The sequence below is a fragment of the Pseudonaja textilis genome, chromosome 1 (genome assembly GCF_049901715.1).
Source record: "Pseudonaja textilis isolate UNSWEBS1 chromosome 1, rPseTex1.2, whole genome shotgun sequence".
Taxonomy (NCBI): Eukaryota; Metazoa; Chordata; class Lepidosauria; order Squamata; family Elapidae; genus Pseudonaja; species Pseudonaja textilis.
The window spans coordinates 125,627,528-125,654,718 of record NC_141990.1 but is presented as its reverse complement, the minus strand read 5'-3'; the positions used below and the strand labels follow the sequence as shown (position 1 = coordinate 125,654,718).

The 27,191-nt window shown below is 38.3% G+C and overlaps 1 protein-coding gene across 1 annotated transcript in view; it reads right to left on the bottom strand.

Annotated features, from left to right (window-relative positions):
• CSMD1 (CUB and Sushi multiple domains 1) overlaps positions 1-27,191 on the bottom strand; it is a 1,143,868-nt gene that overhangs the window by 305,333 nt on the left and 811,344 nt on the right. Inside the window, exon 7 of the mRNA XM_087916392.1 lies at positions 23,454-23,531. Within this exon, the coding sequence (XP_087772518.1) occupies positions 23,454-23,531 (78 nt within the window). The remainder of the gene's footprint in view (positions 1-23,453; positions 23,532-27,191) is intronic.

Sequence of the window (27,191 nt, the reverse complement as noted above, 5' to 3'; positions counted from 1 at the left end):
TTTCATATTTAAACTGAGATCATTATACAAATTGTGTAATTGTACAATTGTTCCAGAGTACCAATTTGGCCTCAGGCTAGAAACTAGTGAATTCTACTCCTGCCTTAGGTATAAAGCCAGTTGGGTCTCTTAAGCTAGTTAACCTCTCTCAGCCCTAGGAATGAGCAATGGTAAACCATTTCTGAAAAGTCTTGCAGGAGAAAGAAAACTGCAGGAACTTATATGGGCAGTCTCCAAGAACCAGACATGATTGACAGAAATTTCCTCTGTTGAAGCTTCCTTTAGAGTGGATGGTCACCTGCATTTTCTTTTTCTGTATTTTTAACTTCATTTTTAAAAAAATCTTGGTGATGCATTGCATGAGAGACAATACATAAACAAACAAATAAATAAATATGGTATCTGATCCTTCCATTCAGTTTTAGAGTTCCATAGCCACTTTTCATAAAATGGCACAAAACTAACTGAAAAATGAATACAAAATCTTGATCAACAGCAGTCTACAATCATCTGTCTATGAGAAATCAATTTGACTGGAGCCTACATACTGCTGGAAGATATCTCATTATTGCAACAAGGAGCGATCCTAAGCAGAAGCAATCATTTCCCCAAATGTTTAAGGGGGGGTGGGGAGAGAGAAAAGAGAGGGGGAGGGGGAGGGAGGGAGAGAGGGGGAGGGAGGGAGGGAGAGAGAGAGACAGAGACACAGAGAGAGAGAGATACAGAGGCAGAGAGGCAGAGAGAGAGAGAGACGAAGGGAGGGAGAGAGACAGAGACAGAGACAGAGAGAGGGGGGAGGGAGGCAGGGAGGGAGGGAGAGAGAGACAGAAAGACACACAGAGAGAGACAGAAAGAGACACAGAGAAAGAGAGGGGGAGAGAGACAGAGAGAGGGGGAGGGAGGAGGAGAGAGAGACACAGGAGAGAGAGACAGAGAGAGAGAGGGAGGGGAGGGACAGAAGGAGAGAGATAGAGAGAGATACAGAGAGATACAGAGAGAGAGAGAAGGAGGGAGGGAGGGAGAGACACAGAGAGAGAGACAGAGGGGGGGGGAGAGAGAGAGAGAGACAGAGAGAGAGAAGAAGGAGGAGGGTGGGAGAGACACAGAGAGAGAGACAGAGAGGAGGGGGAGACAGAGAGAGAGACAGAGAGAGAGGGAGGGAGAGAGAGACACAGAGAGAGAGACAGAGAAAGAGAGAGGGAGGGAGGGAGAGAGACACAGAGAGAGAGGGAGGGAGGGAGAGAGAGAGGGAGGGAGGGAGACAGAGAGAGAGACAGAGGGGGGGTAGGTGCAGGTATCACTTTAAATCTAATTTACCTAATGCACACAACAGAGTGCCACAGTCTATTGTAGATTTCAGTCTGTTGGAAAGAATAACTGGTATCAAGTAAAGGAAACAACCCAATAACAAAGTAAAGACATCCAACTAATTCAAGCTTACCGGGAGCAAGACAACAATTTATCTCCCCAGTTCCCATCATCCAGGAGGTGCTTCAGTCACTTCATATTTTTCCAGGAAATGCCTTGCAATTCTGCCACTAAAAAAAGTTGCCACTTTTTTGTGTGTTAAAGTATCAAGCATTTGTCCCTTAAAGCTTTATTTATTTGAGCTAATTTTGTTTCCTTTATAAACAGTCATGGTTCAAAATTGTCTTGGATGGCTTAGTGTTACTGAAGCTGCAGGCAGAATTCTCATAGGAGTACTTGAATGTATCCTACTGGGACGCTTGGAAGCAAAGCTTTCTCTAAACATTAGTTGTAATGCTGGCAAAAGTCCGGAATAAGGTATTTATTCATGTGAATAATTATTTAAGACAGCCTTTTAAACTTGGGTTTAAGTTCCTATGAGGCAAAACCGAAGAGACCTGAACCTTCACCTCCACCACATTTTCTGGCAATGTTTCCTGACTTCAGTAGAGATGTCATTCAAAAATTGCTCACAGTATCACCATTTGTTTAGGCAATAATTTCTTGTGGATGTTTCATTCCCCTTAGCAGGAAGGAAGAAAAAAGGAAGGTGGTAAAGATACTAGAAATATGACAATTCAGACAATTTGGATTTCTTGCACAGCCTTTACAATTCTCTGAAAAATAAATCCATGGCCCAGCCATGTACAGCTATGTGAAAAAGTCCTGCACGCTTTAAGATTTAAGCTGTATTTATATGTTTTATGAACTTTTCACTCATAGAAACCATGCAAAATTAGTGCTTTGATGAAAATTTCTATAGACGGATTGAGATGCATAATTTTTATTAATATAACCAAAGTCTTTTTTAAGGTTTTGAGTAAGTTTATGTGCTAAAACTAACACAACTTGCATTTTTGAGAATGTTAGGATCAAAAGTAGCCAATCCGCAGTGAGCTTTGGCTGACCAATCAAAATGCACAGAGGGTAAATCTATGAGCCAATCAATGTTGTCTCTGACTATAAATAGGCATGGAAAGCATTGAGAAATTTAATTTAGATCTGGCTGTGGGCAAGGATGAAGGCCTTTGCTTTCACCAGTACTGAGCAGCGGCATCACATCATTGTGCTTCATGAAGAGGGTTACTCCTGTACAGAAATAGCCAAGAGAGTGAAATGCCATTGCACCAAAGTGAGCAGAGTGGTTGAAAAATACAAAATAACTGGTTCAGTTGATGACAGGCTCCGCTCTAGAAGACCAAGAAAGTCGACAAAACAGCAAGATTGGGCTCTGCAATGCATTTCGATGGCTGACAGGAAGCTCACCTCACCTCAGATTATAAGAATTTGGGGTGAAACATGTGATGTAAAAGTGTGCACAAGCACAATGTGTCGCAGACGGCTTGCCAGAGTGCTCAAAGGCTGCAGGGCTCAAAGTAAACCTTTGCTCACAGACGCTCACAGCTCTCGTCGACGTGCATGAGCCAAGAAGTATGCCAAGGTCATCTTCAGTGATGAGAGCAATTTCTACTTGACTGGGAATCAGTGCAATAAGTATGTCAGAAGATTTCCAGCTGAAGAATTTAGGCCATACTGCCTGAATCTATCTGTGAAGCATCCATTGCACGTGATGATCTGGGGCTGTATCGCTGCTTCTGATATTGGTCGGATACAAATTGTGCAGGGAATCATGAATTCCAAGCAGTATGTTGAAGTCCTGGAAAAGACTATGCTTCCTTCAGCTCAGCAACTTGTAGGGAAGGTCTTTTACTTCCAGGATGACAACACTCCTTGTCATTGAGCCAAGTCCATCCAGCAGTGGATTATACATTTTTTTTAAAAAAAGAGTAGATTTGTGTGTAAGTCTTGTGTTAATAGCTCCATACTAATTTCTGTTAAGTTCCACATTGTTTTCAAGATTTTTAGACTTTCTGAACTGTTTGTATCAAGTCAGAAAGAATGGGGGTATAGTTCTCTTGATTCTCTTCCATTTTCATTTTTCTGAAAATAGAAATAAAATATTCTCTCCTCTAGTTATCTGTTTCTTTATCAGTATTTCAATATTTCACAATAATAAAAAAGATCCAGTCAATGGTCAAGGTATATCCTTCAATAGGATATAATTCATTTAACACTGGAGGTTTAAACTCATTCAAATTTAAATAGGTGTTCCCTCATCATGTTTCCTTTAAATTTAACCCCAATCACATCTCTTCATCTTTTAGTATTCTACTCTTTTATGAAAATCTATATCTTGTCTGAAAATACCGAACAAAAATATCAAAGGAGTAATTTTGTCTTTTTCTCTAAGCATTTAGCTATCTTTATTAAGCAGCTGGTCATATTAATTGTTGGCATTTCCTTTTATGTGAGTTTGTTTAACTTAACCTCTTTTGATGTTATTAGCATCTTTCCTCAACCCAAAATCTGAGTTTTAGTTTTCCTGATACCATCGTTACATATCTCTGTGTAACTCTTTTGTATTGTATTGTTCCTTTATCCAACTTGTGTGATTTTGTTCTTTTTGTTTTCAGATCTTTAATAAATTGTAGACTTCTTCCATTGTGCACAAGTTTCCCCCACACGGATTTTTTTGAAAATGTGCTTTTTGTTGTTTTTGAATTTATCACAAACCTCTTTTTGAGTCCAAATGCGAGTTTGTGTCCAAATGAAATAAACAAATTAACAAACAAATAAATAAATAACTGCAGTATTATATAGCTATTTCCCCCCAAAGTTTCTACTACTTTCCCTTCATCAGTTCAGTCTTTCCCATTGCTTTGCATCTTTTTAATGCAATATGGATGTGCTATTTCTGAGCCTACCCTTTGTTCATTTCTTAGGAAAGAGCAAGGATGAACTCCCATGGAAGATGGGCTCAAAGTATTGTAGAGTTTGGATAGCCCAATTTATATTAGAATGATCGACTGACTGATACCTTGGACAACAGACAAGGTATTCTCCTTGATACTTTATGTAATTCAACCATAAAGGGAGGCACTGACAATCTTCCAAGTGTGAGAGAGCTATTAGCTCTAGAGATAGTTTTGTCAGAGGATGGCAGGCAGGGTCACAGCTAGATAAAGGATAGTCATAATGGACATTCATCTCCAGTAACAACAGCAGCTAGAGTTCTAGGCCATTCAAAATATAACCCCTAGTAGACCTACACAAACTAAATATTAGAGCCCAGTAGTATGATTGAGCCAATTTCTTGATTGTAGTGGTTGTGGGTTGTTGTAAATGTACAAGACTATTTTATTTTATCTATATTTACAATTTTAGTTATATATTTCTTTCTTTTTCTGTAAAGTCTACGAGGTGTATTATGTAAACAAACAAACAAATCGCACTTCGGTTGATGTACATTATTAAGAAGAGAGTACCACTTGATTCGTAGGGTAGAATGTGTTGCCAAAGTGATCCAATAGGAAGCAACAAGATAGGTCCAGTCTCAATTTGGGCAAGCAGTGCTCAAATATGGCTGGATCTGGCTATAGTTTCTTAATATTCTCTTACCTACCACCCAGCATTCTCAGCAAAGTGTTCTCCACTTTGAGAACCAATGAGAACACACCCCCACCCAATCACAGAACACAGCCAAACCCCCAACCAATGAGAACACACCCCCACCCAATCAGAACACAGCCAAGCCCCCACCCAATCAAGTCACACCCTCACTAGCAGTTAAAAGGAAGAAGCAGCTGCAAGCTCACATTACTCCGACAAGCACAAAGCCGAAGACACAAGCCTGAAGATGATGAATGAGACTTCATCGAAACATCGCCTAGATACTTCCAATTTTACGTGGGAGAAAACCCGAATAACCAAAGATCCACCTACAAATACCCGCAAAAACCTCAGAAAATATATGTGTGTGTGTGTGTGTGTGTTTTCTGAGGTTTTATATATATGTGTGTGTGTGTGTGTGTGTGTGTGTGTATGCATATATATATATATATAGAAGTACCCTGCAGTACTGTACTCTAAACACTGTGCCACCATGATATTACCTAGTTTGGATAATGAAACATCTGCCAAAAAGAAATCAAGCTCAGAGATCACCAAGAACTTCTCCTTGTCTCCTTCTACAAACAAGTGGAAACCACCAGTCTATCACTCATCTGACTGAAGTGAGTAACTCACTGACCTTTTATAAAAGGTCACACCCCGAGTGGAATTTCTGGTCACTTGATTACCTAATTCAAACCACAGCTTCCAGACACACTGCATCATCTCTGCTGAAATAGTATTCCATCCACTTTGGGCTGATTCTCACAATCAGTTCTATTTCATACATAGGCAACGTTTATATTGTTAAGCCCCAATCATGAATTTGGTTAGATTAAACAGGCTATGCTGATGGGTTTTTCAAACTGCAGAGATTATGTATGAGATCTCTTTTGCATGAAAACAATTCTCTGGTCAGCAGCTCAGCTCAGAGACTAGATGGTCACACCTAACTTCCATTGCTTGCCTCTTGTTTGGTAAGCAATCACTTTTTTCCCCAAAGAGATTCTCGGCTTGTTTAGAAAAGCTTCCTCCAATGTGGAGCACAGAGAGGTAATGCAGCACTTAACCCTATCCCGCCTGCTGTTTTAGCACTTCAAAACATATGCAGCAACTCCAATACGTTTTCTGCGCCCAGCACGCTCTAGCTGTGTATCTGTCAAGGAAAATATATGTCTCCAGCCCTGCATGAGGGTGATGAAAACTGCTGGATGGAAGGCAAAGATTTTTTTTAGCAGAAAACACAAAGTGGGAAAAGTTTAGACAATCTCTCTAATAGCTCTCTTGGTATTTTTACAAACATCCATAACTGTGTTTTTAGGGATCAGCAATCCAACAGCCAGGGCACTGTTTCCTCAAGAGGCAAGCATTTACTTAGTTAAAAAACAATCAGAGTAGCTAATAGATAATTCATTCACACCCCCACCCCACCCTCTCTCTCTATTTATAATTATTCTAGCGGAAAACTATGCTTTTCTATAGAAAGAGGGTCTATCAGTTACACCTATACTCCTGATTCTTTGGCTTAAGGGAAACTAATACAGACTCCTCTTAAGTCATTGCAAATCATATAAGGCTACATTTTTGCTACAGAGGAGACATGTCTAGGCATTATTCATGATGAATTATTATAAAAAATTTCTTGTTCCAGTCTAGGGCATTCTGCCTACAGTGTGATTTAATGCATTTAAGGATAAGATCTCATTGTGAATAAAGGAAGGCAAAAAAAAAAAAAACCAACCCTCCACAACTTTTCATTATGGCACCATTTACACAATGCTGAGATAAAAAGCTGCCTGAATTTAATCATTTATATCACAAAGCTGGTTATGGGAGCGTACCTTTTATCTTACCATTCAACTTCATAATTAAGCTAAAAATAAATAGGAAAACTAAGTGACAATCTGGTTGGAGATGATAAATAAGAAATTGCATGACTCTTTTGCTTGATTTTTTAGTTACAATGCATTATCACCATCCCAAAATGAGAGTGATGTGCCTTCAGTGGCCTCATTTTTCCTGTCTTGATTTTTCATAACAACCTTTTCATAATAGAGCTGTTGACAACCTTAACAAATTTAGTTTTGTGAAGTAGTAAGGGTCAGATAACCAATACCAAATTCAAAAGCACCAATTTATGGGTCAATCCTACATAGTTTTACTCACATGGAAGTCCTTTGCGTTAGATCAGTGGTGGCGAACCTTTTCAGCACCGAGTGCTGAAATGGGAGTGTGTGTGTGCACACTGCAAACCGAATTAACAGCTCCCCAGCTTATGCACATAGGAGCATTAGAAGCCGGAAGCTCAACTTCCTGGCACGCACATGCACACTGGTCACCTGGTCTTCTGGCTTCTAATGCACAGGTGCACACGAAGGTTTCTGCTCTTCTGGTTTCCAGCACTCTTGCATGCATGAAGACCAGCTGGCTGGTGCACATGCACACACCAGAACCCAAAAGAGCAAGATGGCTGATGTGCCTGAAGAGATGGCTCCACATATCACTTCTGACACATGTGCCATAGGTTTGCCATCACAGTGTTAGATGATATACCTTGATGGATTCTGGGTTCAGAATTTCAAGTCCTTGGTTTTTACAATGCTTGGGCTACAGCTACTGCACATTGTTCTCAGTCTAGGAAATTGTAACAGACATAGTGAAATATATACCACTAGACTCAATCCGCTCTTTGCAAAAAGACAAGAAACAATGGATAGAAACTAACCAAGGAGAAAAGCAACATAGAACTAAGGAGAAATTTCCTAACAGTGAGGACAATCAACCAATGGAATGGCTTGCCTACAGATGTTGTGGCTGCACTGGAGGCTTTCTAAAAGAGACTACAATCATTGTACAATCATTTGTCTGAAATGGTATAAAATCTTCTGCTCGAGAAGCGGGGTGGACTAACGGGCATTCAAGGCCCCTTCCAACTCTGTTATTCCATGTTTTACATCATGAAATATCAAGCTTGAATATATAATTTTCATGAGTAATTTTGCTTTCTACTTTAATGCATTAGAATCTACATATATGTGTATGCATATTAAATTTACATTTTGCATTTCTTCTAGGTTACTTACATAAGCAACCTGGACCAACAATCCCTACTGCAAATGCGTTCTACATGGGCTGCCCTTGAAGAGCATCCAGAAGCTCCAGCTGGTGCAAAATGCAGTGGTCTGCATGGTTTTGTGCAGACCCTAATGTGCATATGTATCACCTCCCCTGTGGGAACTGCATTGGTTCCTGATTTACTTCCAGGTGCAATTCAAGGGGCTGGTTGTCACCTTTAAAGCCTTCATGGCTTGGGACCACAGTATCTGAGGGAATGTTGCAGGTTCCATCCCCTAGGGAGTTACACCTGGTGGGACCCAGAAGAAGGGCCTTCTCCGTGGTGGCCCTCTCTCTCTCATCTCCCCCAAGATTAGAATGGTCCCCTACTCTAGCACTCTTCTGAAAGGTGCCGAAGAACTGGTTCTGCCAGCAGCCCTGGGGAACCCAGAGTGGGATGGAGCCCATTAAATGGCTTGTGTGAAGTGCTGTCACTGGAGTGGGGGGTGATTTTATTATATTCATTTATTATATAACTCTCCTTTTATTAGTTTTATTGTTTTCATATGGGGTTTTATACTTTGTCAGCCACCTTGAGTTGCCATGTGTGAATAGATGGCATATAAATTCCCTAAATAAATAAATAAAGTACCACTTAAGTGCCAATGTCACCACCATCACAACAACCAAAGGAGGGATTAAAGTTACTTAAAAAAATCCTCCTTTAATATGGCAGGTATAAACATCTTTGGATATTTCAAATATTCCATTTCTGGTAAACTTATAAAAAAAGTAGGGACCTTACAGTTCCAGTTGCATCTGAATGATGCTGATTTTTTTTGCATCAATTTAAACCAAGCTTTCAGCCGGGATATCATGCTGATCATTGCCTTGCTGAAGGTTCTAATGCCAGAAACTGGACAAAAGAAGTGTGGCCTTGCCAATTGTCTTGGATATCTTGGCAGCTTTCAATACCCCTGCCCATGTATTCTTCTGGAACCCCTGGTTTGAGTGAGCACTGCTTTACAGGGAGTCCTGGACTAACGACCACAACTGAGCCCCAAATTTCTGCTGCTAAGCAAGACAATTCAGTTAATTTTGCCCAATTTTATGACCTTGCTTGCCACAGTCGTTAAGTGAATCATTGCAGTTGTTTTTAACATGGTTGTTAAGTGAGTCTGGCTTCCCCGTTGAATTTGTTTGTCAGAAGATCAGAAAAGGGATCGCATGACTGCAACCGTCATAAGTATGACCCAGTCGCCAAGAGTCTCAGTTTTGATCACATGACGATGGGGATACTACAACGATCATAAGTGTGAAAAATGATCAGAAGTCACTTTTTCAGTGTCATTGTAATTTCAAGAGGTGGCTAAATGAACGGTTGTAAGGCAAGGACTGCCTGAACACTGATTTTCAATGAGGAGGCCTTCATTCTGCAGTGGATCAAGAAAATGATGAGTGTACGCATTCTATCGCCTATTTTCAAAAGGCTGTTCATTAGATATTATATATGCAAGCTATATTCATAAAGTATCAGATATTTCAGTTTCTACCGTTCTTTCCCCCAAATCCTTGAGGATGATGCATTCTTTTATACATTGATTGGTTTTTCCTAGTTATTTCAGAAATTATCTCTGCTAGTCATACGTTAATATTAATAATTGAGAAACCAAGCACCTTGTGTTGTTTCTAGTTGGCAAGTGATGCTTTTATTCCCAAATACATTTAGACAGCATTTCTCTTCACAGCTAGATTTGTGAACAATACTTTGAAGGATATTTTAGCTCCTGCAGTGACAATGGCCTATTTTGCAGAAACAAGTATAATTTACTAATTTGATTTATGGAGCAATTTCCACAATTTAATAAAATAACATTACATAATATTATTACATAGGGGTATGTTTCATAGTTGAGAATGCTAACATTTTTAACACTTCGGAAAATCTGTATTATTACATTTTATGATGGAACAAAATAGATCTGGGTAATTATCCCTCTTGTTTCATTAAAGCTTTATGCAGCTGTGAGAGTTTAATGCTGCTGTTATTTTTCCCACTGTCAAAAGTAGTTCCACTGCAACATCTACAATTCTTAGCAAGGGCAGAATGAAACCATTAGCTTCACATTGGACTAATACTGAATGAAGTATTTTAATGCTGATACTGACAGTTATCTATCTAAAGTGGAATTCTAACAATAAAAAAAGAAAAAAAATACTTTATCAAGTCCCAGTCTTACAAAATGTCAAAGAAAGCTAGATCATGGGATCTATTTCTGTGACAAAGACAGTGGTCCCAATTTTTTTTAGCATATTCCTTATAAAAAAAAATAACTTTCTTTGAGAAGGCCATGATTATAGATGGACCCTCAGTAACAAAGAAGAGACTCTGAGGGAAATGGGATGAGATGTACTTTTAGACTTGCAAGATTCCCTTTATGTAGATTTACAATAGAATAGAATTAGTTCATTATTTTTCCTGTTTGGTGTACCTTGTAAGGCTGATAAATCCAGATCCAAATCTTAATCCAGAACAGAGGTGTCAAACTCACAGCATCATCTTGTCATCATATGATGTATCATGACTCTTTACCTCTTTGCTAAACTGGGGGTGGACATGGCCAGTGTGTGATGCATCTGGACCGTGCGCCACAAGTCTGACACCCCTGGTCCAGAAGAAATGCCTGTGAGGGGGAAAACACTTTTGGAAAATATTGATGTATATATTCTTTTTACCCATATAGGGTTCTTTCCTTTATTTAGAACTGTTATTGTTCTGCAGAGTTTTATTGGGTGTAAACACAGAGAAAAATATGTAGACTATAGGAATCAACAGTCAAGAAATTTAATCAACAATGGAATTAGTCAATGGGTTATTGCTATTACTTTTATGCCAGTGTAAAATAGAACATTAATTTCATGTATGCTAATCACCGCTACCTTAAAAAGACCCCACTGTATAAAAATGTGTTGTTTTAATGGTTAAACAATCCTCCTTTAAGTATTTATGTAAGATTTTTTTCTTACATACTTAAATAATTTGTATTTTAATTACTTCAACATGCATTCTACTGAAGCAAGAATGAGCTAGCAGGAGCACATTAATTTTTTAGTAGTACATTAATAGTGGCAATGAATAACACTTTTTTCAGTTAATAACATTCTTTGCAACCACTTCACCTCTTATATTTAAATGTTAAGATAAAGATCCTTCTTCTTTGGAGGAATAAGGGTGTTAATGATAAAATCCCAATGCCAATAATGAACCTACTCTTTATCCAATGATATGATCAAGTCACAATAAAGCATATAGTGAACCTTTGCTTTTAAGAATTAAAGGAAAGTATATGATCAAATTTGAAAATATTTTTTTCTTCAAAAGCTATTTCATTTCGAGAGATTAATATAATTCACTACAATCACTGAAGAAATAGCAGTGATTTATTTATCACAAGGAAAAGAAAATATTCAAATACTTTATCACTAAAATAAAGCTTTTGGAAAGGAAATCATCCCAAGAATGGTTATCAGATCTTTTGGGAGATCAAGATCCCATCTTCACCTTTTGATAACTTTCTTGGTGTCCATTACACTAGAGAAACAATATAATCCAGTATATATAGGCAGAATTTCTTCAGTAGGACTCTCAGTTAGTCAGATATAAAGATATCTTCCAGAACTGAAAGATAGGGGTCAATCCCATTTTAGCCAGAAATTAAACATAAATATCTCTGTTCAAGTCTCTTTTGACACTAAAAGGCATTAAAATCCTGATTGATTGGTAGAATTATTGATTGATTATGTGCCATCAAGGAGTTTTCATCTGCCAATAATCACAAAGATAGATTTTCTCCATAAATAATCCCTACCTGTCTCCCAAAGCAGCCATTGGAACATTATTAAAAAACTTTGTTTGGTAAATGAGGAAGTCATACAAATAAAAAAAAGTTTGGGGGTGGGTTTTGTTTTGTTCTTTTGGCTTCTAGTTCTCCACTTTCAGGAAATATAGGAGGCTGAAGCCAGGAGATGCTGCTTTTTGGTAGAATGTTCTTCCAGTAGATTGCCGGCCTCTTTCTGGGAAGCTGATGAAGGCTGAGCCATTCTAATTAAGATTTCACCATCTCTTTTTTCTTTTTCTTTTAGTTTGTTTGTTAGAACTGCTTTCGGTTTGCTTTGCTTTGAACTGCTTTTATTTCTCAGGCTTATAGCAGATGTTCTGAAATGTTCTTATATCATGTAAGCTGGAAAGAGTCAAGCTGACTGCATTGGGAGATAAATCAAATAAATAAACGCAGGTGTTCCCCTCTCCAACTTCAGCTGTTTTGTTGTCTGCTTAGTATTTCATGTTTGTGCAGCGCTGTTGCAATTCGGGTATGGGAATAATAACAGATTTAGAGTCAGATACATAAAGAAATATGGCAAAAGGATATATTACTTAGGCTGCACAGCAGTTTCAAATAAAATTCTTCTTGTCAAAGTTTTTTCCCCCCCTGCTGACTGAGAAGTGTCTCTTACTCAGGATCACCTCAACAGAATCCTAAAATTATTATATTGATGACAAAGGAAGAATTTCTGTCCATCAGCTTAATGCAGGTCACAATGTTTTGATGGAAAGTTATCCATGCACTTTATCTAATGGGCATGACAGCAACTATTTTCTGACCCAGCAGGGGAGTTAACTTTTTATACAGGTACAGATTGAGAGGTGGCTGGCTGCAAATAATATTCTTCAAGAAAAGAGGATGGCCGAATTCTTACCATTTTACCTTCAAAGGTCATACAGTCCCCTGAAAATTCTGTGTTCCCGTGAAGCTCACAAAACCACAAACTTACAGCAGCCCAGCTGCACCGTGGCAAATCCCAGCCTACCATTATTGCTGAATGCTTTAGATTTTATGGCAGAAACCACAAAATGGGAAAGGGCTTATAGAATGCATTCTTGACTTTAAAAGGTTATCTGTCTCTTGGCATTTGGCTTTTCTTGGATGAAGGTTTGTGAAATATTTACTTGTAGCCTCCACAAGGCATATTACCTATCTAAGTTATAGAAGGGCCTGTAATCTTTCAGTCTGGGTGTAACATGGCTTTAGCTATGGAGCTGACCAGGCGATACTCCCAACATTTGAAGAAATCTAATGGCACTGAGCAAGCAGATGGAGATAAGGTAAGAATATCTTCCTAAGGCAAAGACCCTAGATCCAAAATACTACAGACAGATGCCCCTAGGGGTAGAACACATCACCCAAAGTAAAACAAGGCATGTTACTGCTAAAGGGATACCCTTTTAAAGCCACCCCCTTTTAAAACTGAGAGTTTTGTGGGAAACATGACAACATTACAGAAATCTCCTAGAGAAAAATCAAACTACCCAGGAGACCCATCAAGCAGATACTCAGGTCACCATCCGGGAGACTTAGGAATCAAACCTTTATACCATGAATGCTATTAATGCTGTAATTGGTGATATGCACATTAATTGGGAGATTGATAGGCCCTCAGTAAATATGATGCTGGAAACGGATGCTCACTAATAGAATAGAATAACAAAGTTGGAAGAGACCTTGGAAGTCTTCTAGTCCAGCCCCCTGCTTAGACAGGAAACCCTACACCACTTCAGACAAATGGTTATCCAATCTCTTCTTAAAAATGTCCAGTGTTGAAGCATTTAAAGCTTCTGGAGGCAAGTTCTTCCACTGATTAATTGTTTTAACTGTTTTAATGTTGCTTCTCTCCTTGATTAGTTTCTTGCTTCTTGTCCTGCCCTCAGGTGCTTTGGAGAATAGCTTGACTCCCTCTTCTTTGTGGCAGCCCCCGAGATATTGGAACACTGCTGACATGTCACCCCTAGTCCTTCTGTTAACTTCAGAAACACCTACACCTAACTTGAGAAACACCTACAAAAATGCATATGATGAAGTAATCTTTACATCTCAGTAACTATAAGGATTGTTTTACTAGGTTAACTCAGTAGCTGTATGTTTTTAACTCCTGTCATTGTTTCTGGATTGTGCCTCTATAACAAATTTAAATAAATCATCGCCGCCATCATCTCTACCTACAGAGAAGAGAAAGATTCTATGCTGGGTAATATTCAGGCAACAGTCACATATGCATCTGCGTCTTCAGTCTGTTCCTGGAATCAAGTGAAATTGTTTTAAGGTACAAGCACTTAAGCAAATTCCTAAAGTTATTGCCAGTACTATAGCAAAGAAGCAGCAAAAGGAAGCTTAGCAAAAAATTGTTCAGGAGAAAATGAGACATGACCCAAGTGCAATGACAGAGGTCAAAGAGAGAGCACAGAGGTTTTTATCTTTAACAGAAACCCAAGTTTCAGAGCTCACATTAGCCCAAGTTTAAAAGGAAGATGAAATGTGTGCTTCCTGTGCAACAATACGTTGAAGAACAAGTCCTGAGTATTTTACCTCTTCAATTTGCTACTCCTGTCTTTTGGCTTTCTTTGCAAAATATATGAGCATTCTGTCTGAAAGGATTTTTTTTTAAAAAAAAAAGTCTATAAAAATTGCATATTTCCAGGTGTGTAGGGCCCTTCTCATACCAGCAAAAGGGAGAGGATTGTAAAATTGTGTTGCAGAAAAGGACAGAAGTGAATCTGTCAGCTATAGGGAGGTGGTCATTAAGAAGAATTAAGAGCTTGTTGAAATAGACTTTTAATTGTAATTATTATGCTGTTATGTTATTTTATGTTATGGACATGATTTGTAGTCAGGTCCCCTGAAGACAACATACATATTCTAGAGCAGGGAAAACAGCTTGCAGTCCAAGTGGAAAACTTGGCTTTTCCTCTAATTGGTAGGATAAGGGTCTACAGATAGTCCTCAGGCTTAAGATTACAATTGAGCCCAAATTTTCTGTTGCTAAAGGAGACATTAGTTAAATGAGTTTTGACCCATTTCACAACCTTTCTTGCCACATTTGTTAAGTAAATCACTGCAGTTGTTAAGTTAGTAACACTGTTGCTAAGTGAATCTGGCTTCCCCATTTACTTTGCTTGTCAGAAAGCTACAAAAGATAGTCACATGACTCCGGGACTTTGCAATCTTCATCAATATGAGTTGCCAAGGGTCTGAATTTTGATCACGTGACCATGGGGATGCTGTGACATGAGTGTTAAGTAAGCATGATAAATGGTCATAATTTACTTTTTTTAGTGCTGTTGTAAATTTGAACCATCACCAAACAAACTGCTGTAAGTCGAGGACTATCTGTACATGACTTGGCACCATGTTTTTGTTGCTTTTAATGTGATTTAGTTTTATACTTTTTTTAATGTTTTACTTTTGATTGGAGGCCACCCAAAGCTGGTGACAAGACGTGAGGCTATATAAATGTTTTAATTCAGAAACCTCATTTTCATCCACGAACCTTGTTTTCTTATTCCCTAGTATCCTTTGAAAAGGGAAGTCCAATTTCTTTGATAACATAGATTTTTTTAAAAACCATAAAAGTACAAGACCTTTGTTAAATCTGACTGCTGCTTTCATCACCAAAATATAAAGCTTTCCAATTGTCTGTCCTATCAATTTGTAGATTGTTGGGCACTAATGAGTTGCCATTGAAATTATTAACTATCTTTTTATTAAGATCAGTGAAATCCACAACTACTAAAAACTTGTCCAACTTCTACAGTATATAAACAAAAGGTAGCTGATATAACATATGTCATATAATCCCTGATGGAAGGACTAGGGAAAACGTTGTTCCATAAATGGCATGTATAACTAGCTCTCTGACTGTCAGTGGATCCTTTTTCTGGTGATTCTTGTGTTTTTATTCCTTTAGACATCTCCATTGTTTATAATTTATAAACTATAAATTATAAAACTGGATTATGCATTATAAGTCAAAGGACACAGTCTGAAATCTTGCTAATCCTCTTTGGGGCCAAAGAACAATGTTCTAGTGAGAAATCCTGATTATTTTCAATATATTTCAGTCAACATAATATTAACATCTGATTTACATCTACTATTTAATATTCTATTAAATATTATATTATTTAGAAATATTATCTCCATACAAACAGTTCTCAGGTTCTTAGGATAATTTCAAATGATCAAGAATTATATAAAAGACAGACTGGACAAACAATTCCAGGCTCTATTTGAAATACTCTTTATGAATGTTGTCTGGAGATATGCATTCAGGAGAATGGGAAAATTGAGAAAACAGGGGGAACAATCCAAAATTAGATGTGCCAGTCACCAAGTCAAGTCAAAGTTTTATTCTGTTTTGCTTCTTGTAATGTTTTAGTGATTGTTCTCCCTTGTTCATTTCCCCTCATTTCCCATTCTTTCACCAACTTAACAAAAGTATCACAAAATTAAGCAAAGCATCATTTTATGTTTTTTTCTCATTCAGCAACAATACAATCCATGTTTAGAAGCCTTAATATATTTGAAAGTAAGTGTTAAGTGTATTTGATATATTGTCTAAGCTAACAGATTCCCTCTGTGAAAGAGGATACAAAAGCCAAAAAAACCCGCAACCCATCATTGCAGGGACCTATCAAATTGGGAAACAACATAGCAATAGCACTTAGACTTATATACCACTTCATAGTGCTTAGCAGCCCTCTTTATGTGATTTACAGAGCCAGCATATTGCCCCCAACAATCTGGGTCCTCATTTTACTGACCTTGGAAGGATGGCAGGCTAAGTCAACCTTGAACAGGTCAGGATCAAACTCCTGGCAGTCAACAGAATTAGCTTGCTTTTGTTTTTGTTTTTAATTTTGATCATGTGACCATGGGGATGCTGCAATGGTCGTAAGTGTGAAAAATTGTTATAAATCACACCTTCTAGTTTCTCTGCAAGTCCAATGATCACCAAATGAACTGTTTTAAGTTGAGGACTACCTGTATTTAAGAAATGTTGGATCAATCCAAAATTATTTGACCATAATGCCACATAGACAACTCTGGAATGGTCCCAAGGATTCCCTTCTTATATACAGGTGTCCCCAACATCTGACATCAGGTCTTGTTTCTGAGAGTGCAGTAAGATACCCTTAGCACAAACCATGTGAATAGTCCTTAATTTATAATCAATCCCACAACCATTCAAAATCAAGCAGCACTTAAAAAAGCGACCTACAATCAGTGTTGCATCTACGACCATCAAAGCATCCACCACAGTCACATATATTATCAATTTTTTGTTCCAAATAATTTTTATTAATTTTTTTTTACATCATAAAACATCATGGTATCAACAACATTCTTGGCATCTATACAAGATTTTGATTTAAATATCATAATACATTATAATGCATTTACTATTAAATAACATCTTTAGCTATAATTACTATTCTTATATCTTTATACAGTTTACAAAATTTTATTTTACTTTCTTAAGGGTTGTTTCAATTAACATTTTTGTCTCACTTCTTGGTTCTGTTTGTTAGCCATTTATACCAATTGTTCCAAATTGTAAAGAATTCAGAGTTGTCTTTTTCTTTCAGTTTCATTGTTAGCATATTCATCTCAGCACTTTCTGTTACTTTGTGTATTATTAGTTCTTCATTAGGGGAATTTGGTGTTTTCCATATCTGCACAAAGACTATTCTGGTGGCTGTTATAATATGTAACATTAGGTGTTCTGTCTTGCCTTTCCTCTTTCCCAAAAGATGAAAGAGTACAAACTCATACAAACACAGGCAGGCAAGCTGGCTTGGACTTCACAGAGTTAATTCTTTGGAACTGATAATATTCTTGGCATTCCAACACGTCCTGCCTCCCAGGTCCAAACTGATAGTAAATAAAATTTTACTCACAGAAATTCACAAGGCAGTCCACAAAGAAAATCTGAAGTAAGGTTTAAACTTTGTCCCGTACAAAGTTTCAGGAGAAAACACACCCTCTTTTATCCCCTGTGGGGTGTGGCTCAATGACTCAGCTCACTCTCTGACCCTCCCGCGCCTCCTACGTTGCTGCTCACATTTCTCCCTACGACGCTGCTTAGGATCGAGGCAACAGTCTTCCTCTTTACTCCCTGTCAGGGGCTGCTCCGATATGCCTTCCTCCTGATTAATCTCAGCTGTTCTTCTCAGTTGTCTGATGGAACCTGAGGCATTATCAGGGAGGAAGGTCCTGGGGAGGAAGGCATTGCCAGAGAGGAAGGTCCTGGGGAGGAAGGCATTCCTAGTTCCTCCTCCTCATCTTCCAGGTCCTCTTCCTCTGACAGCATAGGCTCGGGGCCACAACACTTGGTATTTTACTTCTTTCAGTAGTCTTTCTTTAATGATTCCTAATAGGAAGGATTCCGGTCTGAGCTCAATCTGATAGCCAGTGATCTCTTTTAACCAATTTTTAATTTGAATCCAGTATGTCCTGGTCTCGGGGCACATCCACCACATGTGATAAAATGTACCATCAAGATTTTTGCCAATCTTGTTGGGGCTAAATACCATCTATAAAACATTTTATATATGTTTTCTTTGGATGCTGCAGATACTGTTAATTTATAATTTATATTCCATATTTTTTCTCATTCTTCTAATTCTATAGTGTATCCAAAATTCTGTGCCCATGCAATCATTGTACTTTTGATTATTTCCTCTTCCATTTTAAAATCTAATAAATATTTATATATTTTAGTAATAAGTTTTTGTTCCAGTCCCATTAATATTTTATCTAGTTGGTTCTGCCCTTTGTCAAATCCAAAATCTTTTGAGTCTTTTTTATATTTATTTTTGAATTTGCAAATATGGCCACCAATCAATTATGATTCCATTTTCTTTCAGTTCTTGGTTTGATTTTAATTTCCCTTGACTATCTAATAGTTCTTCATAGCTTACCATTTTCCATAGATCTAATCTATTTGGATGTCTTATGGCTTCCATGGTTGACAGCCATCGTGGGATTTCTGTATAGTGTTTATCTTTGATTTTTTTTCCAAATTGTAATCAATTAATCTCTTATTAGTGTTGATTGAAATAGGTATGTATATTATTTATCTCCCCACAAAAATGCATGCCAACCTATCAAGAGGTCATGTCCTTCTAATGTTAAGATTCTCTTGTATCTTAATTTAATCCAAACCTTAATCCAACTCAACACCACTGCCTGGTAATAAAGCTTCCATTCTGGTAGTCCGAGACCGCCTCTGCTCCTATTATCTTGTAATAGTTTCATTTTAATATGTGGCCGTTTGCCCAACCAGACAAACTTGGAAGTCATTTTATTTAGTTCTATAAAAAAAGATTTCCCTAATTTAATTGGAATCATTTGGAATACATATATTAGTTTTGGTAAGATATTCATTTTCATATATTATCCATTTTTATTAGTTCATAATATAAAAGACAAAAAGGCAAAACCAATAAGAGGAAAAATAGGGGAGGGAAAAGGGAAAAGAAAAGTGTAGAAAAGAAAGGAAGAAGAAAGAAAAGGCATTCTAACCACTGCACCGCCAATAATAACAGTTATTTTTTATGCAGTTATTCATTGAATTTATATGGCTACTTGATCTATCCAACAAAAATGCAAGAAATCCATGTAGGAGTTCCCCTGACTCACTTTTTTGTAACCTTTGAGGAGAAAAAACTTGAAGTTTTCATGAAAATCCTCATGAAACGTACAGGACAAAGGATCGTGTGACATTATAGAAGCTGCCCTGAGTAATTCTGGCTAGCATGGCCTGTGTTGAATCTCTCAACCACACTCTTCCAAATGAAAAAAAAAATGACCATATCAATCAAAACAGGAAGTGATCACAAAAGGGATAAAAATAGTCTTGACGTATCCAGAGCAGGGTGACATAATCTTACTTCTGTTGATAAATGTATAAAGATGCATCTCACAAGAATTTGCATTATTCCCAAATAATTTCACATATTTTGCACATAGAAAATATTTAAAAAAATATTTTGTTGTACTCTGCGGATAGGAGGAGACATTGATGAAATGTACAGTTTTATTTTTTCAAAACTGTCTCAAAGTGCTAAGAAAACAGTGATAAATCAGGCAGATATTTACACAATTGCACCACAACATTTATCTTAAGAAGTGTTTATGCCTATTGATTATGCTAGTTATAATTTCCCTCAAACAGCAAAAATAAATTATACTTTTTACCCCCTTTTGCACATATATCCAGCAGTGAATCAGCGGGGATATTGTGGCCCAGAATTAGCTGTTTGAGTATCAGCTGCTGAGTAACACAGCATGAACCATCAATTCATCTAAATGTGTTACAGCGGATCAATACTGAATCTGTAAAGCCATTTGTTCTTTGACTCTACATGGCAAAAATCATCGCCTTAAGAATAACTCAATTTTCTTCATCTCTCCACTAAATGGAACATCAACACTATAAAAGTAAACAAGCAGCACTAGCCGCAGAATATTTAACAATATTTCTGCCTGCAGGCCATGGCAAGCAAATGAATATTTTCCTTTTAGATATCCATTCCTTGTCTGATTCAGAGAACTAATTTTCACCTATGATTATGGAGGAAACAGAGTACATTCACAAAACTGTTTATATTTGACAGTAAAGCAAGTTGATCTGCCACAGAGTCATTGGAGAAGGCAAGTCCTAACCTTTCTGAACAGAGCAATGTGTCACAATATGTATATAATAAAGCGTTCTGTTATTATGGAAAAATGTCAAGGTATCTTATTCAAGAAACTTCTAGCCACTGTGCACAGCTGTAAAAATATTATCAAATAAGGCAATGCTGTGCCTTTTTTTAATGTTCATTCAACCAAGTATGATTTTCAGAGACTGATTGGACAAATCCTTGCAGTTTTCTTAGCAAGGCTTCTCAGAAGTAGTTTGCCATTGCCTGCTTCCTAGGGCTGAGAGAAAGTGACTGGCCCAAAGTCAGTCCAGTTGGCTTTGTGCCCAAGGCAGGATTAGAAACTCACATTCTCCTGATTTCTAGCATGATGCCTCGACCACTGCATCAAACTGATTCTATATATAATAACTGGCTGTGCCTTATGGAACACCAATTCTTCTTTCTTGTCCTAATGATTTTTTTCCAGGAATATTATTATTACTGCCTTATTTCCCCTATTTGCATGCATACCCAGACTCCTGCGCAGAAACTTTGCAATAAAGTCTAAGTGCATCTAACAAGTAATATTGTAATATTTCTGGCAAGAATTATTTATAGATCTGGTGACAATAATGAATTAGTGAAAAGCTGGATTTAATTAGCTGACCATTTCCATTAATGATTCAAATGGAGGGTCTGATCAGCAATGGTTTGTGAGATCACTGCATGCAGCTTTTTTTTTTTAACTTTCTGTAATTAAATGCTACATTGAAAAAGATTTGCATCATAAGCAGAATTTGCTGCCTTCAGAAAGTGCAATATCAAATGCACCTACCAAACACACACACACACACACACACACACTGTTCACATGAGTATTGTATCCAAAAACCAACAATTTCTATGGAAAATTCTAGTCAATAAGATCACACCAAAATATCCCTTTACACAAAACATTATTGAAATATCACATTCATTTATGCTAAATATACAGTTCTGGGAACTCACTCAGTAGTCAACAGAGATTTGATGTTTACTTCATAGAGCTAGATGAAGCAGACATTTGTTTAAATACACCATGACCTCTAATTCTCTCAGGTTCCCCTTAGTAATACTAGGACAAGGCTGTCTGGCACTTCAAATACTAGACAAAGCAGAAGAAGAAAGTTTGAACAATAAAGTAAAGGTGTGGTTATGTGTCTATGCAATACAATTATTATATAATTGTATTATAATAGTAATACAAAACAACTTTTTTGTCAATTTGGTTTTGTAGAGTTCTAGTGCGTTCAAAGAGGGATGTGGTGGTTCAGTGGCTAAGGTGCTGAGCTTGTCAATCAGAAAGGTCAGAAGTTTGGCAGTTCAAATCCCAAGCACTGCATAATGGAGTGAGCTCCCGTTACTTGTCCCAGCTCCTGCCAACCTAGCAGTTCGAAAGCATGTAAAAATGCAAGTAGAAAAATAGGGACCACTTTGGTGGGAAAGTAACAGCATTCCATGAGCCTTTGGCATTTAGTCATGCCAGCCACATGACCACGGAGATGTCTTTGAACAGTGCTGGCTCTTCGACTTAACCAGAAATGACTAGCACATATGTGCACGGGGAACCTTTACCTTTAGTGCGTTCAAAAAGTGGAATGGAACGGAACAAAACCATGATTGTTCATCCAAAATTGTGGAAGAAGGAAGAAGTGATGCTTATTGGCCAGTGTCAGTATTATCATTTGACTCAAGTAAAGACTTCTTTTAGCTGAGTTTGTCCACCAACTAAATCTATTTCCCTAAATTGTTTCATCTGTGGGTGAAAGACACCCTGTACTCTATTACTATGCAGTGTGCTGTACAGCTGGAAACGACAACCAATCCAGAATATGGCAAACTATTTATTCACTAAGATTATGCAAAGATGTCTATGTGAAAATCCCTAGCTGAAACAGCTGCACAGGTTTCTAATCTGTCTGTCTCTATGCTCAAAAATGATTCTGGCAAAAATAAAAGCTCCAGAAATAAAATCTGCAGAAAGCTATTGTGCAACTACTGCCATTTCAACTAATTAGTAAATGCTTCTCTTTCACAAAAGGAGAGACAGAAATATTTGTACATAGAAATATTCACAGTATATGTACATAGACATACACAACACACACACACACACGGGCAATTCATAACATTCTTAGAATAAGACAAGACAAGTACACAATAAAAGTCTTGTCTTAAGCGCCCCACAGTTTAAAATGCTGAAGGACAACCATTAAAATTTCTGAAATATTACTGCTATGGAAATTGTACTGATTGTTCTCTTCCATTGTCTTTGTACTGTAATTTCATAAGAATATACAGAGGACAACATTGAGATTATCCTAAGGCATTTTTTTCTTGATAAAGAATAGCAAATGTCTTTTCTGGGCACCTATGAAATCAAGATCCATTGTATTGATAGCCGAGAGAGAAAATTCCTACTCTTTAGGAAATTATCTAGCCATTTCAGTTTGGTTCTTGCAAATTGATTATTCAATCATTTCTTTCCTCTGAGGAAGAAACAAGACTAATATTCCCAAACTGTTGGTCTTCAGGTTAATAGATCCATGTTCTTACTGCCTCGTCCCTTGTTGGTGGAACACACTCCTGTAGCCAAATTCCTCCTGAAGCAAGATTACATACAAGAGTCCAATGGATTGACCAAGAGGAAGAGGTGGAACAGACCTGAATGATGCCTAATTTAGTGTATGTTCCTGGAAGTCTATGTAACAATACATAGCATAACAGGTCAACAATTTGCAGATCATCAAAACACAGAAAACAATCTAGTAATGGCTGTTGTGTATCTTGTTTAATAAATGTTTTTTTTTTTCAATTGATATTTTAATCATCTTATATGTTTTACATTAAAACTCTGGTCTTCTATTGAAGTGTTGTGGATTTAGGAGTTAATCCTTGAAAGAAAAAGTGGCAAACTTACAAACAGAATTCTTGTGATTGTTGTCTTTGTTGGGCAACATCTTGACGCCTCTCGATTTCAGCTCAATTGCCTTTTTCACTGTAAAACAAAACAAAACAGTCACACCCAGACTCTGGCACGTTTTTTTTTTTTCATATGGAAATACTGAACTCAAGTTAATATGGAAAGATATCAATGCAAAATGTCTTAAGCAAGTAGTTCAGTGATTGCATGGAGCTTAAGAGACACATTAACCAAATGAAGCCCATATCTGATCAATCCCTTTTCTGTAGGAAAAAGATTCTCAGTGGAGAGGGAAAGATGATGAACTAACCCAATATAAGATAAAGTTACTTAAGTTTTTCTCCTATTTTCTATGTTTCATGTTGTGCCCAAATTTTTCTCTTTAAATATTCCAAACTTACAATATTTACTTAAGCATTTTTATCCTGCTGTTCAGCCAGAAATGCTTTTAGGGTTAGCATGTAGATCAATAAAACAATATCCTTAACTATCTAAAAGATACTTCACAAAAAGAACATGGGAGCCAGAAGGGAAGAGGGAAACATGTTAACATATTAACTGAACAAACATTCCATACATTGAGAGTCCTTTCAATGCCTCCAGGGGACTAGACACAAGATGCTCACAGTAATAATTTGAATCTCTGTAAGGAGGAGTTGCTTGTTGGAAACAGTGAACTGAACATATTCATCCCTCTCTATAGTTCTCTATTTCCAAATACTCCATTTTAGAATTGGTTTTTCTATGGAGAAAAAAGGCAATTAAGTTGTAGTTATAATCATCAACAATTGGAATCTATGCTTGGGGATAGCTTTTGATCAGGCAGATTTTAGAAGCAGGGATAAAGATTTCTCTCAGATGCTGACTTTTTGCTCTAAGCCAGGGGTCAGGGAACTTTTTTACCTCTTACCCCCCAAAAAATTTATAAACGCAGACGTTACCCCCTTGATTTGAAAGTAAGGAAATAATACATCCAATAACATTTTGAATTCAAATACACCAGTCCCTCACCCCTTTCCTAAGAAGTCTGTAGGGGGTGTGCATAAGCGCACCAACACCTACCTTCCCTGTCCTATTGTTTCCTTTTTATTTTCTTATATGTATCCATTTCATGTATTCATAATTATGTTTATACTTATACCTATTATCTTGTAAGCAATTGACAAATCAAATAAATAAATAAATTTGTTGTGGCTATTGCCAATTTCTATTCAAAACAAAGGCAGTAGAGACTGTCTTCAAATTTGCAATAGGCACAACAAACTTCCATGTCAAAACACTTCAGCTCAGCAATTCAGAAAGTTTCATAAAAATATTGACAGTAAAAAAAAAAAAAAGCGATTTAGGCCACAGAAGTCAACTTTTATGTTCTGTCAGGAATGCAAAGGAATGCAAGTGACTGCCTCCAGCCTGTGCTTGAACCCAGCCAGTAAAGGGGATCCCACCGCTTCTCTGGCTAATTGATCGTTCAGGGAGGAAACTTAGCATTAGGAATCGTCTCCTAACATGCAGCTCGAGGGGCTTCTGTAATGCGAATCTCTTTGGATGACAGAGCAGGCTTCTTTTGTACTGCACTCTCTGTGGCTGCACCTGCTGACTTCGCGCCACCTTCCAACTTTTATAGACGCGTCTGCGGAGAGGCGCGGAAAATTGGCAATCCGAGTAAGGCAAACTACTCCAGGTGGCTCCAGAGATGGGTGGGGAGCGGGAAGAAAACAACCTTTTATCTCAGCCGCCTTAATTGCGCAAATGGCCATCGCCTCGGACACTTGAGCTGCTGCCAATAAACCGACCTTTTCCCGTTTGGCACAAAAGCCGCCAGGGAGGGAAGAGGGAGGGAGGGAACCTGCTCGCTCGGCCTCTCAGCGCCCCGACTTGTTTCGCGGGCTCCAGAGACACGAACCGCGACAGTGCCAGAAGCCCTCCCTGTCCTCCCCGTCTCTCCCCCCGCGCCCTCCCGGTTTCAGTCCAGCTCGCGAGTTTTGGCTGGCTGAAGCAAGCGCGACCTCCGGCGTGCAACGGCAGGAGCTGCGAGCTCGCGGCAGGCAGCGCTGGGGCTACGTCAGTCGGGCGCGCGGTTTAGACTTGGCACTTTAAAAGCGGCGTGTAAACTGAGATGCTCCATAAGAGAGCCGGCGCGGCAGCAGTCGTTTGGGTTAATGGCAGCGGGCGGCCTTCCAGCGCCCTCGCCCACAGCTGCGCTGGCACGTGCGCGCTCCGCCACCCCTCGCCTTCAAGTTAGGCTTGTCCCGGAAAGCTTCAGACCGACCGCCTTCGCCCCCTGCCCCCACCCTTCCCTCTCCGGCCGCAGCTCCGTCTGGTTAGAGTAGTCAGTAGCCAGATGACCCCAGTACCGCTCTCTCTACAGCGCTTGCGCCATACACGTAAATGCTGGAGCAGTCCACTGAGAGAGCGGGGGAGCAGAGCAGAGAAGGAGGATGCGGTGACACTGACACACACTGACACTGGCCGTCCGTGCTATAATGGACCGTAATAACTGCTGCTATGCCGATAGTTCCGCCATTGGCCAGCGCAACCTCCTCATTACCCCAGATTTTCACTTTTACCCCATTTGGGGTAATTTACCCCTGTTCCCCGACCACTGCTCTAAGCTCTCAGCAATTGCTTTAAGCAATATTTTGCTTGAAAGAAGAACAGTTAGTTGCCTTCACCATTCTAAGCCATGAACCATGTTCCTATTTTCTTTTCTTTCTTGTTCCTGTTAAAAGAGATAATGTTATAGTAACTTCTAAAATAGTAGTCCGAATGTATACATTCCATATCTGCAATAGATGAAAGTGAGCTAGCAAATATATAGACTTCAAATGGCTGCCTGGTGTTGTGATGGTAAAGGTTCTCCCCCACATAAATATGTAGCCTGCATTCACTACCAAACTATGAGATTCCCCCACACAATGTGAATTAGGAACCAGTAGCCCAAATAGTCACTGACCATATCTCAGTGATAGCATAGCTAGCATGCTGATCTAGTAGGAAGGGATAAATAATAGTAAGGTTACTCACTCAGATGGATTTCTCTAAAACATTTTAACCCCCGGTTGTAATCTACACTGTCTGCCTTTTTCCTTTGTTTTATCTTTGCAATGTAGTAGGTCAAAAGTATATATGCTGTGATTCTGCTTTTGATCACACCATATGTGTGTGTGTGTATTTACACAGACATATACACATATATCTCTATGCATATCTATATCTATCTATCTATCTATCTATCTATCTATCTATCTATCTATCTATCTATCCACACATACACCCAAACATGCACACACGCACACACACACACACACACAAATATATTGAGACAGACAGACAGACAGTCAGTCAGACAGACAGACAGACAGACAGACACTTATTGATCACATGCAAATAAAATTATGTTGTACCTTTAAAGTGATTTGATTACTTTAGGTGAGCCAGATTTTGGGCACAACGGTGTAGTGGAAATAGTACTATGGTCCAAAACATTTTTTGCCATAAATTTCTTCTATTAGAGACTTAACATAATTCACCCCTCAAAGATAGATAGCACAGCTCTTATCTTCACTGTGGTGTCCAAATTGGGTCATTATATCAAAAGCTACACAACTCCCCACCACACACATAACACAAGTATACCAAGTCACACGAAGAAGTGGTATGTTCCTTGAAAATTACTTTCAAGATCATTTATGAAAGCAGCACTGTAAACATCTTCTGATATCTTAGTTGTAATTG